This window comes from Monodelphis domestica, chromosome 2, assembly GCF_027887165.1.
Source record: "Monodelphis domestica isolate mMonDom1 chromosome 2, mMonDom1.pri, whole genome shotgun sequence".
NCBI classification, from domain to species: domain Eukaryota; kingdom Metazoa; phylum Chordata; class Mammalia; order Didelphimorphia; family Didelphidae; genus Monodelphis; species Monodelphis domestica.
The window spans coordinates 490,241,272-490,255,156 of NC_077228.1; the positions used below are offsets into that span (position 1 = coordinate 490,241,272).

At 39.1% G+C, this 13,885-nt stretch overlaps 2 protein-coding genes across 4 annotated transcripts in view; one reads left to right on the top strand and one right to left on the bottom strand.

Annotated features, from left to right (window-relative positions):
- The window catches only part of GDAP2 (ganglioside induced differentiation associated protein 2), a 73,178-nt gene extending 66,134 nt beyond the window's left edge, over positions 1 to 7,044 (bottom strand). For 2 of the 3 annotated variants that reach the window (XM_007485277.3, XM_016429114.2), the window contains exon 1: positions 6,836 to 7,044. The gene's annotated coding sequence lies outside the window, so the exon portion shown is untranslated. Of the gene's footprint in view, positions 1 to 5,633; positions 5,737 to 6,835 lie in introns of all 3 variants that reach the window. The other variant, XM_016429115.2, reaches the window with a different exon arrangement.
- Positions 7,045 to 7,080: 36 nt separating this feature from the next.
- The window catches only part of WDR3 (WD repeat domain 3), a 34,400-nt gene continuing 27,595 nt past the window's right edge, over positions 7,081 to 13,885 (top strand). The window contains exons 1-4 of the mRNA XM_001366140.4: positions 7,081 to 7,211; positions 9,399 to 9,605; positions 10,754 to 10,963; positions 11,324 to 11,442. Of these exons, the coding sequence (XP_001366177.2) occupies positions 9,435 to 9,605; positions 10,754 to 10,963; positions 11,324 to 11,442 (500 nt within the window). The 5' untranslated portion in view covers positions 7,081 to 7,211; positions 9,399 to 9,434. The remainder of the gene's footprint in view (positions 7,212 to 9,398; positions 9,606 to 10,753; positions 10,964 to 11,323; positions 11,443 to 13,885) is intronic.

Genomic DNA, 13,885 nt, shown 5'->3' on the forward strand with positions numbered 1-13,885 from the left:
TGGAAGTAGAAACTAAAGTAAAATTGTCATTAGAGGATAATACAGATTTCATTCCTCGTTTGTAAATCATATTTTTTGGTAAAAAGCCAAAGTGGCTTTGACTTTTTGAATTGTTTCCTTAAGGGTCCAGTATATAATTTACCAATGAGGAGCTGAGGCCCAAGAAGATATATTCATTTGCTTGTCTAAAATCACACAGGTAGTAAATATCAGAACTTAATTCTTAGGGAATATTAAACTACTAGTTTTGCTATTTGTAAGCTGTCTCACTAGAGGGAGTTCCACACCACTGGAATCTTGACACTGATATAATTCAATTTTCTACAATAAATCTTTCTTTTCTTTTCCCTCCCTCCCTTCCTTTCTCTTACCTTCCATCTTGGAATCAATACTGTGTATTGGTTCCAAAGCAAGAGTGGTAAGGGCTAGGAGGCCAGATTTGAACCTATGACCTCCCATCTCTAGGCCTGGCTCTCAATCCATTGGACTACCCAGCTGCCCCCTACAACAAACATTTCTTAAGCACTTATGTGCAAGATACAGTGCTAATTGCAGTAAGATACAAAGATTGAAAAAGAAAAAAAAAGCATTCTTAAGGAGCTTGCAAGTTATAAAGGAAATCAATGCACACATATAAGTATGACACAAGGAAGACTGGGATAAACACTAAAAAGGAGATTTACTAAGAGCTTTAAAAAAGCTGTGAGAGGGAGCAATTGCCTAGACTACATAAAATGGAGACTTGAACTTGGGACTCCATTTCCCAGGAGTCCTTGCTCACTTCCCAAAATGCCTTGTAACCTCACTTGGGCCAAGAGTGAAATGGGGTATTTAACTTGGCTGTAAAGGCTTAACGGTTACTGGGTCTCTTTCCTACTTCCCCTTCCCAGCAGAGGTGTCTCTCATGATGTAAGTGAGGTTGTCTAGGCCTCTCTGGGCCTAGACACATGCTTTCTTATTCTGTGTTTTCTTTAATCCTTAACCTTTAATAAACCTCTAAAAATATAATACTCCTTGCAGAGAGAAACTAATTTCTACCTGCCTCAGTTTCCCCCCCCCCAATTTTAACTTACAACTATTGCAAGAGTCTTCTAACTGGTCTCACTGCCTCAACTCCCCATTTTACTCTAACACTTTCTCCACAGAGTTGCCAAAATAATTTCCCTAAAGATATATATCTGACCATATCACTCCCTCTCCACCTCTCCTATTCAATAAATCTGCTTAAAATTAAAACTCTTCAAACCTGGTCTTTCTAACTTTGTCTTCATACAAAATAAGAAAATATTTATAAGGTACTCTGAAAATCTTAGTGTCATGCTATTATTAGTCCATGCATTCTATGACCCAGCTATCTTGGCCTACTGGCTGTTCCTCAGACATTGCACCATATCTAATCTCTGTGAATTTGTACTGCCTGGAATGCGCCCCTCTTTTTTCTGAATCCTTTGCTTCCTTTAAGACTCAGATTAAGGGGTTAAGCCAAGATGGAAGAGAAAGTACAGGGCTCTATCTGATCTCTTCCAAATTGCTCACCAAAAAGCTATGATAAAATGCCTTAAAACAAATTCTGGGGGGGTGGGAGGGGGTAAGCTGGGTGGCTCAGTGGATTGAGAGACAAGTCCAGAGATGAGAGGTCCTGGGTTCAAATTTGACCTCAGATAATTTCTTGCTGTGTGACCCTGGACAAGTCACTTGACCGCCATTGCCTATCCCTTACCATTCTTCTGCCTTAGAACCAATACACAGTACTAAGACAGAAAGTAAGGGTTAAAAAAAAAATTCTGGAGCAGCATAACCCACAAAAAGACACAGTAAAGTAATTTTTCAAACCCAAAACAACTTAGAAAGCCTCCACAAAAGATCTAGTGCCCTGAGATGTAGATGGAAAGCAGTGAGCCATAGCACACCCCAAGAGAGCAAAAGGCCTTGGGCACTACTACCTAAAGCAGTAGCAAAGGCTTCAGGAGTTCTCAGCCACAGATAGTAGATGATTACAGGGGGCCCTTTGATGGTGTGGCGCACAAGACTCGTCACATGCCCAAACACAGAACCAGGTCTCAGTTCAGGGGCAAGAGCTCAGGTTGAAGACAAGCACTAGCACCAACCAAGGAAAACTGCCCTGATATTCTAGAATGTGAAAAGGAATTCTTTATTCTCTTTGTCTATTTTTAATCAATTTACTTAATACTAAGTAAGGGAGTTCACAATTACTTGGAAAGCTCTACCCTTTTAACTTAATCAATCAGAAACCTGTGAATCTTTTGATAAGAGTTGGCACCTTCAGAAGCCTATAATAAGAGTTGACACCTTCAGATGATGAGAGGTGGATCCCACAGACACTGCCCCTTGGGGAACACTAGGCAATTTAGAAGCTGTGGATTGGCCCCTATGAAGAGAGGATGGGACAAGAGGTGACTATAAAAAGTCCCGAAAGTCTTTGGCTGGGAGTCTTGGGCCTGACTGGTATTGCGGTTTGGAGCTACAACTTGAGACTTTGACCTGGGACTCTGGCTGTTAGACTGCTTCTGGTAAGACTGCTTCTAATCTTCTCCTTTAGAGCTTTACTTGGGTGACAATTAGCTGGCCTTCCTTTCTTGGCTTCTGGAGAGATTAGTCCTAGAGAGGCTTTCCCCTCTTGGAGGAAGCCATGTGGGTGGAACACCAGGTCCTCCAGTTGAGGGTTAACAAGCGCTGCCGGGCTGAGCTGAGTACCAGAGCAATATTTAGTGTTATAGGCTAGACATCTTCTCTACCCTCTTTTTGTATTTTTCTACTTTCACTCTTTTCACCTCTTTGTAAATAAAAGCTATTAAAATTTTGACTTGAGCTATTTTAAATCAGCAACCACCATATTATTTTAGAATTCTCACATATTTAGTCAAACCCCTAAATTTAATTCCTTTAAAGAACTAGAGGACAAAATAAAATTGGAAAAAATTCATTGACCACCTCCTGAAAGAGATTGCAAAAGGGATAATTCCCAGGAATATTATAGTCAAATTCCCAAACTCCTAGGTCAAAGAGAAAACATTGCAAACAGCCAAAAAGAAACAATTCAAATATCATAGAGCCACAGTCAGGATAACACAAGATTTAGCAGCTTCTACATGAAAGAATCAGTGTGCTTGGAATATGATAAACCAGAGGGCAAAGGAGTTAGATCTTCAACTGAGAATGACTTACCCAGTAAAACTGAACATAATCCTTCCAGGGGAAAAATGGACTTGAATATGAATGAAAATTAAATAGAAAACTTTCAAACATTCTTGATGAAAAGACCAGAGCTGAATGGAAAATTTGCCTCTCAAATACAAGACTCCAGAGAATCATAAAAAGGTACATTCAATAAAGCTAAACTATGTACAGAACTTTGTTATTATGAGGACAGTTAGAAGGAGTGTACATAGAGGGTAAGAGTGCAAGTTGAATATGATGAGATGATATAAAAAATAAAATTAAGGCATGAGAAAGAGGAATGCATTGGGAGAAGAGGGAAGAAAAATAGAATGGGGGTAAATCATTGCACGCAAAAGAGGCAGGAAATAAGTGTTCATGGTGGAGAGGAAGATGGGAGGGATGGTGAAAAGGGCAGTGAACCTTACTCTCCTGGCTCAATGAGGAAAAAATATACACTATCAATTGGGTATAGAAAGCTATTTTACCTTATAGGCAAGTAGGAGGTGGAGGGTAGGAGAAGGGGGTTGGGAGTAAGAAAAGAGGAGAAATTGGGGGAGGTATAGGTCAGAAACTAAACTAAGGGAAAAAGGATGGAGAGTTAATACATAATAATCAAAATAGTGCAAAAAATTTTTTACAAGGCTAATAAAGGCCTCATTTCACACATACATAGAGAAATGAGTTGATCTAAGAATACAAGTCATTCCTCAATTGATATATGGTCAAAGAATATGAATAGGCAGTTCTTAGACAAAGTAATTAAAGCTCTCTATAATCATGGGGGAAAATTGTGTAAATCACTATTAATTAAAGAAATGCAAATTAAAACAGCTCTGAAGTACCACCCTGCCACAGCTATCAGATTGACTTTAATGCCAAAAAAGAAAACTGACAAAACCTGGAGTAGATATGGGAAAACTGGACACAAAACCGGTTCAATAATTCAGAAGAACAATTTATACACTATGCCCAACAGGATATAAAACAATACATGCTCTTTGATTTGGAAATACCATTACCAGGTTTGCATCCTAAAGAGAGGGGGAGGAGGGCTATATTTAAAATTAAAATTTTTAAAGTTCAGCAAAGATTTGGAAAGTGAGGGGATACCCATTAACCGGGGAATGGCTGAATAAGTTATAGTATATGAATATAATGCAATATTATTGTGCTATAAGAAATGACAAGCACGAGGAGCTCAATCTGGAAAGACTATGAATTGAAGTAGAGTGAAATAAGCAGAACCAGGAGTATATTGTACAATGACAGAAATACTATATAATGAATAATTGTGAATAACAACTATTCTCAGTAATATAATGATGCAAAACTCTCCCAAAAGACTTATGATAAAAAAAAAATGCCATCTGCTTTCACAGAAAAAGAACTGAGTCTGAATCCAGACAAAAGCAGTTTCTTTAATTAAAATTTTTTTCTAATTGAGTTTCCTTCCACAAAATGATTATAGATGAAAAAATGTTTGACATGAGATTATACATATAAAATGTACATGAGATTTGCTACTCTCTCAATGAGTGGAGGGGCATTGGAGAAAGATGTAGGGAGAAAAATTGAGACTCAATATTCTTTAAAAAATGGAAATTATACCCAGTGGAATCACGCGTCGGCTACGGGGGGTGGGGGGGAGGAAAAGAAAATGATCTTTGTCTTTAATGAATAATGCATGGAAATGACCAAATAAAATACTATAAAATTTAAAAAATGGAAATTATTTTTACATGTAATAGGGAAAAATAAAATAAAATTTAATTTAAAAAACTCAACTCAAATGCCACCTTATGCTGAAAGGCTTTCACATTTTACCCAGTTGCCACAGCTTTCTATCTACTCTCTATATGTACCCTTTAATTTTATTAATTTGTAATTTGATTGTTACACTTAAATATCCAATTAATGCACCCCCTCCATTTATCCCTATTAGAAAAGGCATTTGACAAAAAGATATATGATCTATAACCATAATGACAAACCTATGGCACATGTGCCAAAGATGGCATGCAGAAAATTCCCTGTGGGTACAAGTCACCTGCCAGTGTTAGTTACTAATAAGACAGATTTCCAAGAGCTACTCCCTTTTCCCTCTCCACCATGCCTCTCAGCTCCTCTGCCCAGCAGCCCAATCAAATTACTTCCTCCTCTGAAAGGAGCACCCAGGCCACTCCCCTCCTTTTTTCCCCTCTCTGGAGTAAGGGGAAGATAGGCACATAGTCTGGGTGGAGGACAGCATGCAGTGGAGAAGTCAGGGCATAGCAGGTAGCATCTAAAAAGTTCTAAAAGGTTTGCCATCACTATCTATGCCCTTTTCTTTATATATTTTCTTTAAGTTCCTTGAGGGCAGGGACAGCTTTAGCCTTGGTGCCCCATAGAACTTAACTTATAGACTAGATCTGAGGGCCAAATGATTGCATTCAAATTCCAATTCTTACACTTACTATGTGGCTTTAATCAAATTACATAGCATCTTTGGACATCAGTTGACTTGTCTGTAGAATTAAAGAGTTTAGATGATCTCTTCCATCTCTTAATTTTACAATCCTAGGACAGAGAATGGGAAGGAATCACTAAAAGCCTGTTGAAGAAGTAGTATTGATTGAGCTGGACCTTGAAAGAGAAGAATTTCAATGCACATGGGAAAGAATGTGCAAAGTTGAGAAAGAATAGTCCAGTTTAGCTGAAATGTAGTTTGTGTAAAAGTAAAGTATTTTATATCTGTATTTACATATCATAATATGTATTATATATTGTATCTACATATTATACACATGGTATTATCTGTATTTTATCCTTCAAAGAGGCCCATAGATTTAGAGCCAGTAAGAACTTCAGAAGCAGCATGGAAGCAATGTTATATCAGGAGCAGTAGAGGACTTCTGACAACTTGTACAGAATGTATTAAGAAGGGAGACAAAGAAAAGAGGCAACAATTATATCTGTCTGAAACAACATAAGCTGCTAGAGATCAGAGATCAGTACTTTTGCCTTCATATTAGGGGCAGTCAGCAATGCCTCCAAAATACTAATTATAATGAACTAAGAAAGGGTCTGAAATAGAATAGTGGTAGTGGAAATGTAAAGAAGCCAGAGAGACTATTATAAAAAGCCTCTAACAGCTTATTTTCTCTCCAAAGAATAAGATACGCAAAGTGGCATATTATCTATCAAGAGCCAGGATTTGGAGGGATCCGGGTTCAGATTTTGTTCCTATTACTTATCGCCTAAACCCTGTCAGGAAGGACAGGTTTCTTGTGGACTAGACTACTTTTAAAGATACCCTCTAACACTGAATCTATGGTACTAAGGAGGGAGAGAGAAAGAGGGACTGGTCTTTTAAATCATTAACTCCCTAAGTCTTTACAATAGTCCCTGGAGGCAGCGGTCTTCTCGCCCCCGGGCCCTTCCAGCGACCCAGGAAAGGGTTTAGGAAACTTGTCTGCTCAGCATTCCGGGCCCCAGCCCATCCCATCTTCCTCCCAGGCCACTGGGAAGCCTGTTCTCGGGGCCCCGGCGCCTCTGCCCTGGCCTCCGCTACCCTCCAGGATCAAAGGTAGACCCATCCGAGCTGCTAGAATAGAAGCGCCGCGTCAGCTACACGGCCCTCAGCCCGACCATCCTCCCTCCCGGCCCCGGCTCTCACCGCGCTTCCGTTTCTCCATTCGGACAGTGGGTGAGGGTCTGAGGACTGAGACGGGGTCAGGTTCTGGAGCGCAGGGGGTTTCACCTCATCCCTAGACTCAGCTGGTCAAAAACAGTAGAAAAAGACTGAAACCCTAAGACAGATGGGAAGCAAAGGCAAGACAGTCCTAACACGCCAACTTCCGCTCTGCGCCGCGCGTACCAATCAGAGCCTGACCCTTGATGTCACTTCCTCTTAGGCTTCCGGAGGGGGACGGTCCGGCGGAAGCGGAGCCGGAAGGAGCGGGCCAAACTGAGGAGAGATACTTGGGACCTCGCGTGGAGTCGAGTGTTCTTAATCTGCTGCTTTAGTAGTCTTTCGCTCCTCCGACCCCCAGGTGAGGCGATCTCCTGATGCTTTTCGTGCTTTGGAAGGGGGCGCGAGTAGATGAGCGGGCTCCTATTTGGGGTAGTTTGGGTAATTTTCTAAGCAACATTCCCTCATAGGGGTTGCCCTTGTGGCCCTAGGGGAGGCCGCGTGTGGGCTGGTTACCCTGGGTGGTTACGAGCCTTTTGCCGCTCTGCGCCCCCTGGCACTTTGTGATTACCATGGAGCTCCAGGTGCGATCCGGGGCCCATCCGAAATAATAAGACATCTTCTGGGCTCCGAAAGACGGTGCCAGCAGAAAGCATTGCCCTGGCAAGTCTTGCCAGCTCCGAGCCACCGATGAGGACTGCTTTCCCCTCAGAAGGCCAGCTCGCTTCTGAGCGATGCATCTCCAGCAGATTGGACAATATGAGACGAATTATTCGGGCATGATAATTCATTAAATGGGCACTGGGTGATGGCTTTTTTTTTTTTTGGCTCTGAAAGAGGATACCAAATTTTTAAGAGCTAGGCTACCTTGATTTGGTAGGGATTCGTATCTTGAAATGTGTTTGAAGTGTGTTGTAGATTGTTTCACAGGGTTCTTACAGTCACCTCTAAAGGCAGCCATTATTTTATTAGGGTTATCTCCCCCACTTTACTTATTTACTTATTTGAATTTTATTAGACCCTTACCTTCCTTCTTGGAGTCAATACTGTGTATTGGCTCCAAGTCAGAAGAGTGGTAAGGGCTAGTCAATGGGGGTCAAGTGACTTGCCCAGGGTCACACAGCTAGGAAGTGTCTGAGGTCAGATTTGAACCTAGGACCTCCTATCTCTAGGTCTGAATCTCCCCCACTTTATACGATTAAACTGAGGCTCATAAAGGTTGAACGACCAAGCTATGCTACATGGCTCCAAAACCATAGGATCTTCGATTTGGAGCTTGAAGGAACTTTAGAAGCCACCTTCCTCATTTAAAAGTTTAAATTATTTTTTACTTGATGAGCAGTTCCACTGGGTCATACATGTATCGTTTTTCAAAACTTACTTCCATGTTGTTCATATCTGCAGTAGAGCGATCCTTTAACAGCAAAAGCCCTATCATATCCCTGTTGCACTACCTGATGGGTCACATATTTTTCTAATGCATTTTCATTTCTATAGTTCTTTCTCTTGATGTGGACAGCACCCTTTCTCCTAAATTCCTCTGGATTGACCTGGGTCATTGTATTGCTGCTAGTAGAAAAGTCTATTACTTTGGATTGTGCCATAATGTCTCTGTGTCTGTGTCTCTGTGTACAATGTTCTCCTGGTTCTGCTCCTTTCAGTCTGCATCATTTCTTGGATGTCCTTCCAGTACTTGATTAATTTTATTGTTTTTATTTTTCAAGTTAGTAATTTTTTGTCAATCACATCAAATAGTCCTCATTGAGTGAAAATTTTAAACTTTCATCCTCAGCTATTTTGACTCAAAATTTATCTTTGCACTGATAGAATTCTCAAGTCTCCTTTCTTTCCCCCTTCCCTCCCTTCCTGTCCCAGAATCAATACTTTGTGTTAGTACCAAAGCAGAAGAGTGGTAAGGGCTAGGCAGTGGGAGTTAGTGACTTGCCCACAGTCACACAGCTAGTTTGAGGCCAAATTTGAACTCAGGGCTCCTGACTCTCAATCCACTGAGCTACCTAGGTGCCCCTAAGTTGGTTTTCTTTCTAACATTATCATCATTTTATAAATTGTGATTTATAAATTGTTCTGTTTCTTTTCACTTTGCTTCCATTCATGGAGGCTTTCCCAGCTCCCCCTGAAATTCTTCATTTTATTTTTTCTTATGGTACACTAATATTCCATTAGATTCATAGACCACTTTATACTTTATATTTAGCCTTTTTCCAAAGGGAACTCTTCTTATTTTCCAACTTGGGACTACTACTAAAAGGGCTGCTGTAAATGTTTTTGTAGATTCTTGTAGATTCTTTTCCTCTTTGATTTCTTTGGGGCATGAGCATTGTCATGGTTTAGCTGCACCAAAAGATAATGCACACTTGGTTAAATTATTAATCATAGTTCCAAATTATTTTCCAGAATGACTGGACCAATTTTCAGCATCACCAACTTAATATAAGCACATGTTTTCTGTTGTTAACCATGTAGATATTCATTAGCTGTCTGCTGGCACAGGGGATCCAATAGAATTAAATTGTTTATTTGCTTACAGGTAAAGTTTGCTTCCCGTGGTATTAGATGTTGTACCATGGGACTCACCAAGCAGTACCTACGTTATGTTGCCAGTGCTGTTTTTGGCTTGATTGGCAGCCAGAAGGGCAACATTGTCTTTGTAACTCTGCGTGGTGAGAAGGGGCGATATGTAGCTGTGCCAGCCTGTGAGCATGTCTTCATCTGGGATATACGTAAAGGAGAGAAGGTAAAGTAACCATCCACTCAAAAATTTACATTGGGAATAAATTGGGAGTAGGGGAGAATAGGGAAAGATTAGAGGGCAAACCATCTTTGACTGTGCCACCTTCATATAACAGGGATCCTCTTTTTTTGGGAATAGACAGCTAAGCATCAGGTCCAAACAAAGGGTACTAACATTACCACAGTCCCAGGGACTCCTCCCTGTTCTTTAGAATACCCAAAAAGAATTAATTTGCCATCCTTTTTCTATGTCTCACCACTGTTTTTGTACCCCCTACCTGAACTTGACTTTAGCTTTCCAGTTCTTATAGCTTATCAACAAAATGCAAAGTAAAAAATTAAATATTTTCTTAAGCTAAGGAGGAGAGAGAATCATAGGATTTAGAAGTAGGAAAAAAAAAACTGGAAGGGATCTTATCATTTGATTCCTCTTTTAAGAATAAGGAAATTGGGGGTTGCTGGGTAGCTCAGTGGATTGAGTGAGAGCCAGGCCAAGAGATGGGAGGTCCTAGGTTCAAATCTGGCCTCAGACACTTCCCAGCTATACACAGTATTGATTCCAAGATGGAAGGTAAGGGTTAAGAGAAGAAAAAAAAAGAATAAGGAAATTAAGGCCCAGAGAGGGGAAGGTGTAGTAGAATAAGGAATAAGCAGATTGACCACTTGTACATTTTTCCCTATTTAATATTCCTTGCTTCTCTGGTATGTCCTAAGAAACTGATTCCTTTACACACAAAATCTGGAAATAATCATATAGATTCCTAGAGGATTAATTCTTCTGAAATATTATATATTATACCTTTAACCAACCCTTAAATCCTAAAAACAGATTTTTGCTAGTATTTTCATGTAATAAAAGGTTGATGGTTCTTTACCCTTTCCTGGCAAACTTATTTTAAGCTGTTTTTTAATTAGTCACCTTACTTGTTTTATACCTTTATTTTACTTGGCCAATGGGACTTAAACTTTTTGCTTCAAAAGATTCAGCATGTCATCACTATTTTTAATCATGATTTGAAGAACTAATGTTATTGAAATAAAGGGTAAAAATATCTCCCCAGCCTTTCCAAAAAAGAAAGCTTAATTCCTGCACAATTCACATTTCAGTGTTCTTGGGGTTTTTTTGTTTGTTTGTTTGTTTTGTGATTTCAGATTCTTATTCTTCAAGGACTTAAACATGAAGTTACTTGTTTATGTCCCTCACCGGATGGATTGCACTTATCTGTTGGCTATGAGGATGGGTCTATCCGCATCTTTAGTCTTCTAAGTGGTGAAGGGAATGTGACCTTCAATGGACACAAGGCAGCTGTCACTGCCCTGAGTTATGATCAGCTTGGGGGCAGGCTAGTGTCTGGCTCAAAGGTAAGAATGGTGAGGGAAATTACTGGGCATTTAACAGACAGCCTTTGATAAAATAAAGATAGAGTGATGTGTTTAGATTCTTATTAATTTTTGTGGAAGACTTTGGACTCTTAGTGGTATGAAACTGTAGTTGCCTGGAGCTGAGATTAGGATGGGTAAGATTTAGAGATGACTTTGCTAAAGCCATTTGGTCCTGCTGATGAAAAAAAGGCTTTTAAATCTTCTGAGGAAGCTTCTTTGTATAGAATTAGAAAAGCAGGGTAGTATGAGTCAAACCTCAGTTTGATAAAAATAGCAGTGAAGGTGTGGTTGGCCTCTGCTGGATGACATGATCATATTTTTGCTATATCTTCTTCAAAGGACACTGATGTTATTGTGTGGGATGTGATCAATGAGAGTGGTCTTTACCGTCTGAAGGGACATAAGGATGCCATCACACAGGTGCTGTTTCTAAGAGAAAAAAACCTACTGATTACCAGGTAAAGACCTAATAGCAAAGCAATAATGGTTTCCTTACTTCACTTCTTTCATAAGGACAGCTCAAGAGCAAAAGTATTAATGAAAGAAAACAATTATCAATGACTTCCTTTCTGTAAAGAAATTTACTAACTACCAAGGATGCAAAAATGATACAAGATAGTTTTTATTCCAAAGGAACTCACATCTAATAGAATGAATACATATATGAGGATTCAGTTTCATTGCATGTGGAAAGGTCTTTAGGGTGTAGTGACTAAATTAGATAGTAATGTATCTTTAGTATCAACAAAAGATTTTTTTAGAAAGTTTTGAACTGTCTATTTTTGTACATGTACCAGATAGAAAAAAGGGTGCTTGTAAATCCATGAACCTTCACTTGATACTGTTTGCTTTTCAAAATTATATAATACAAATTCTACATGTTACTTTTAAAACTGTCCTGCTAGTATGTCCATCTTTCTATATTTCCTTCTATTCTGTACATTTAAAAATATTATGATGGCTCCTGGGGAGGGGAGGAGTCTGCAATTATTATTGCTGACCAGTCCTCTTTTCTTGCCTCATTTCTCCATTAAAAATTGAGAAAAGGAAGAAAGGAAAAAAACTCTTTAATGAATAAGCATAGTTCAGTAAAATGAATCTACATAGTGGTCAAGTTTAGAAATGTCCCTTTCTGCACTTTTTGTTGGTTACTTTTTTGTCAAGGAGTAGGTAGCATTTCATTGGAGTTCCTTTGGAGACACGTTCATTGCATGATAAGAGTTTTCACATCTTTCAGAGTTGATTTCTTTATAATGTTTCTACCCTCCTGATTTTGTTTGCTTCTTTCGGCATCCCTTTATACAATTCAGGATTCTCTGGGATCCTTTTTCATTTCTTGCTGCTTAGTAATATGTCCATTTAAAAAATTGTTCCTTCTCTTAATTTCTCCCAGGAAACTGTTGGTAGCATATGTGATGACCATTGTCTTTTAAAAATGGCTTAATTTTTTTCTTTTTTAATTTTTGACATGCTTTTCTTTTTAAAATTTGATTTCCACATGCTCTAGTTCCCTCCCTCTTCTCCCTTACCCACTAAGGAGGCAATCAAAACGATACTATTGTATTAGGTAGTTGTTCTTTATGGATTATGGTAATTAAGATTGCTGGGCAAACCTACAGACCAATGAGGTAATGAGCAATCAGACCTGTCCCCCCACCCCCCACCTCCCTTCTCCCACTCTTCTCCCACTTCAGTTAATCTCTTCAGTTGGTGTCAAGCAGGGATTCAGTTCTGAGTAAGTTGCCTGATATATCTGATAGATAACTCACTCTTTAAGTTGTTGGAACAAGAGGTTTATTTAAGGAAGGGGAAGGAAAAGGAAATTAGATAGGAGAGAGAGTTTAGGGTTTCCCTGATCTTAAATAATCCTAAATTGAGAAATAAAATTATAGTCTTGGCTAAGAGGTTTGAGGCTCTTTGAGTCACTTCTTGAGAAGGTAGAAAAAAAATCAGTCCAACAAGGAAAGGATATTCTCAGTCCTTCCTCCTTCAAGTGTCAGGAGAAAAAGAGAGATTTTCAGCAGTTTGGGTGTTTCTTTTAACTGCCTTCTCCCAGTCATATTCTCCTCAGGAATGCTCCTTGATTGACAGCTCTGCAAACCTCCATCCATTGCCTCTGTTTGCAGGTTTTCTTCAATTTACTCTTTCACAACATGTGGAATCATGCAACATTCCCACATTAGACAAACTGTGGAGAAGCAAGAAAATTATACTTAAGTTTACAGTCACTAGTTCTTCACTTCTCTCTAGAAGTAGATAGCAGATTTTTATCAAGAGTTGTATGGAATTGTCATGGATAATTGTATTGTAGCCAAGCCTTTCATAATTGGCCATCATTACAAAATGCTTTTACAGTGCATAATGATCTGGTTCTTTTTACTTCATTCTGCATTGGTTCTTACAGGTCTTGCCATGATTTTTCTGAAACCACTCCTTCATCATTTCTTATAACACAATAGTACTATATCACAATTATTTGCCATAGCTTATGTAGCCATTCTCCAATGGATGGGCATCCCCATGGATTTCCAGTTCTTTGGCACCATGAAAAGAGGTGCTATGAATGTTTTTGTACATATAGGTCCTTTTACCTTCTTATTACCACAGTTTGTTCAGTCATTTCCTAGTTGTCTTAAGAGGCAATAAGCTACTCTTTTAGATTTTAATTCTTTGTTTTTCTTTGTTTTTCCTTCTCATTCCCCCTTCAGGATGTAGCATTTAAAATTAGTTTTTCTCTGCTAGAAGTATTCTATTTTATGAGGTTTATTAAAGTTTAAGAATTAAAGAAAATACAAGTAAGAAAGCACGTGTCTAAGAGGGCCGAAAGGCCCATTCAATTTTACTTACATAATGAGAAATGTGTCTGCTTTTACAGCCAGTTAAATAGAAATTTTGATCTTA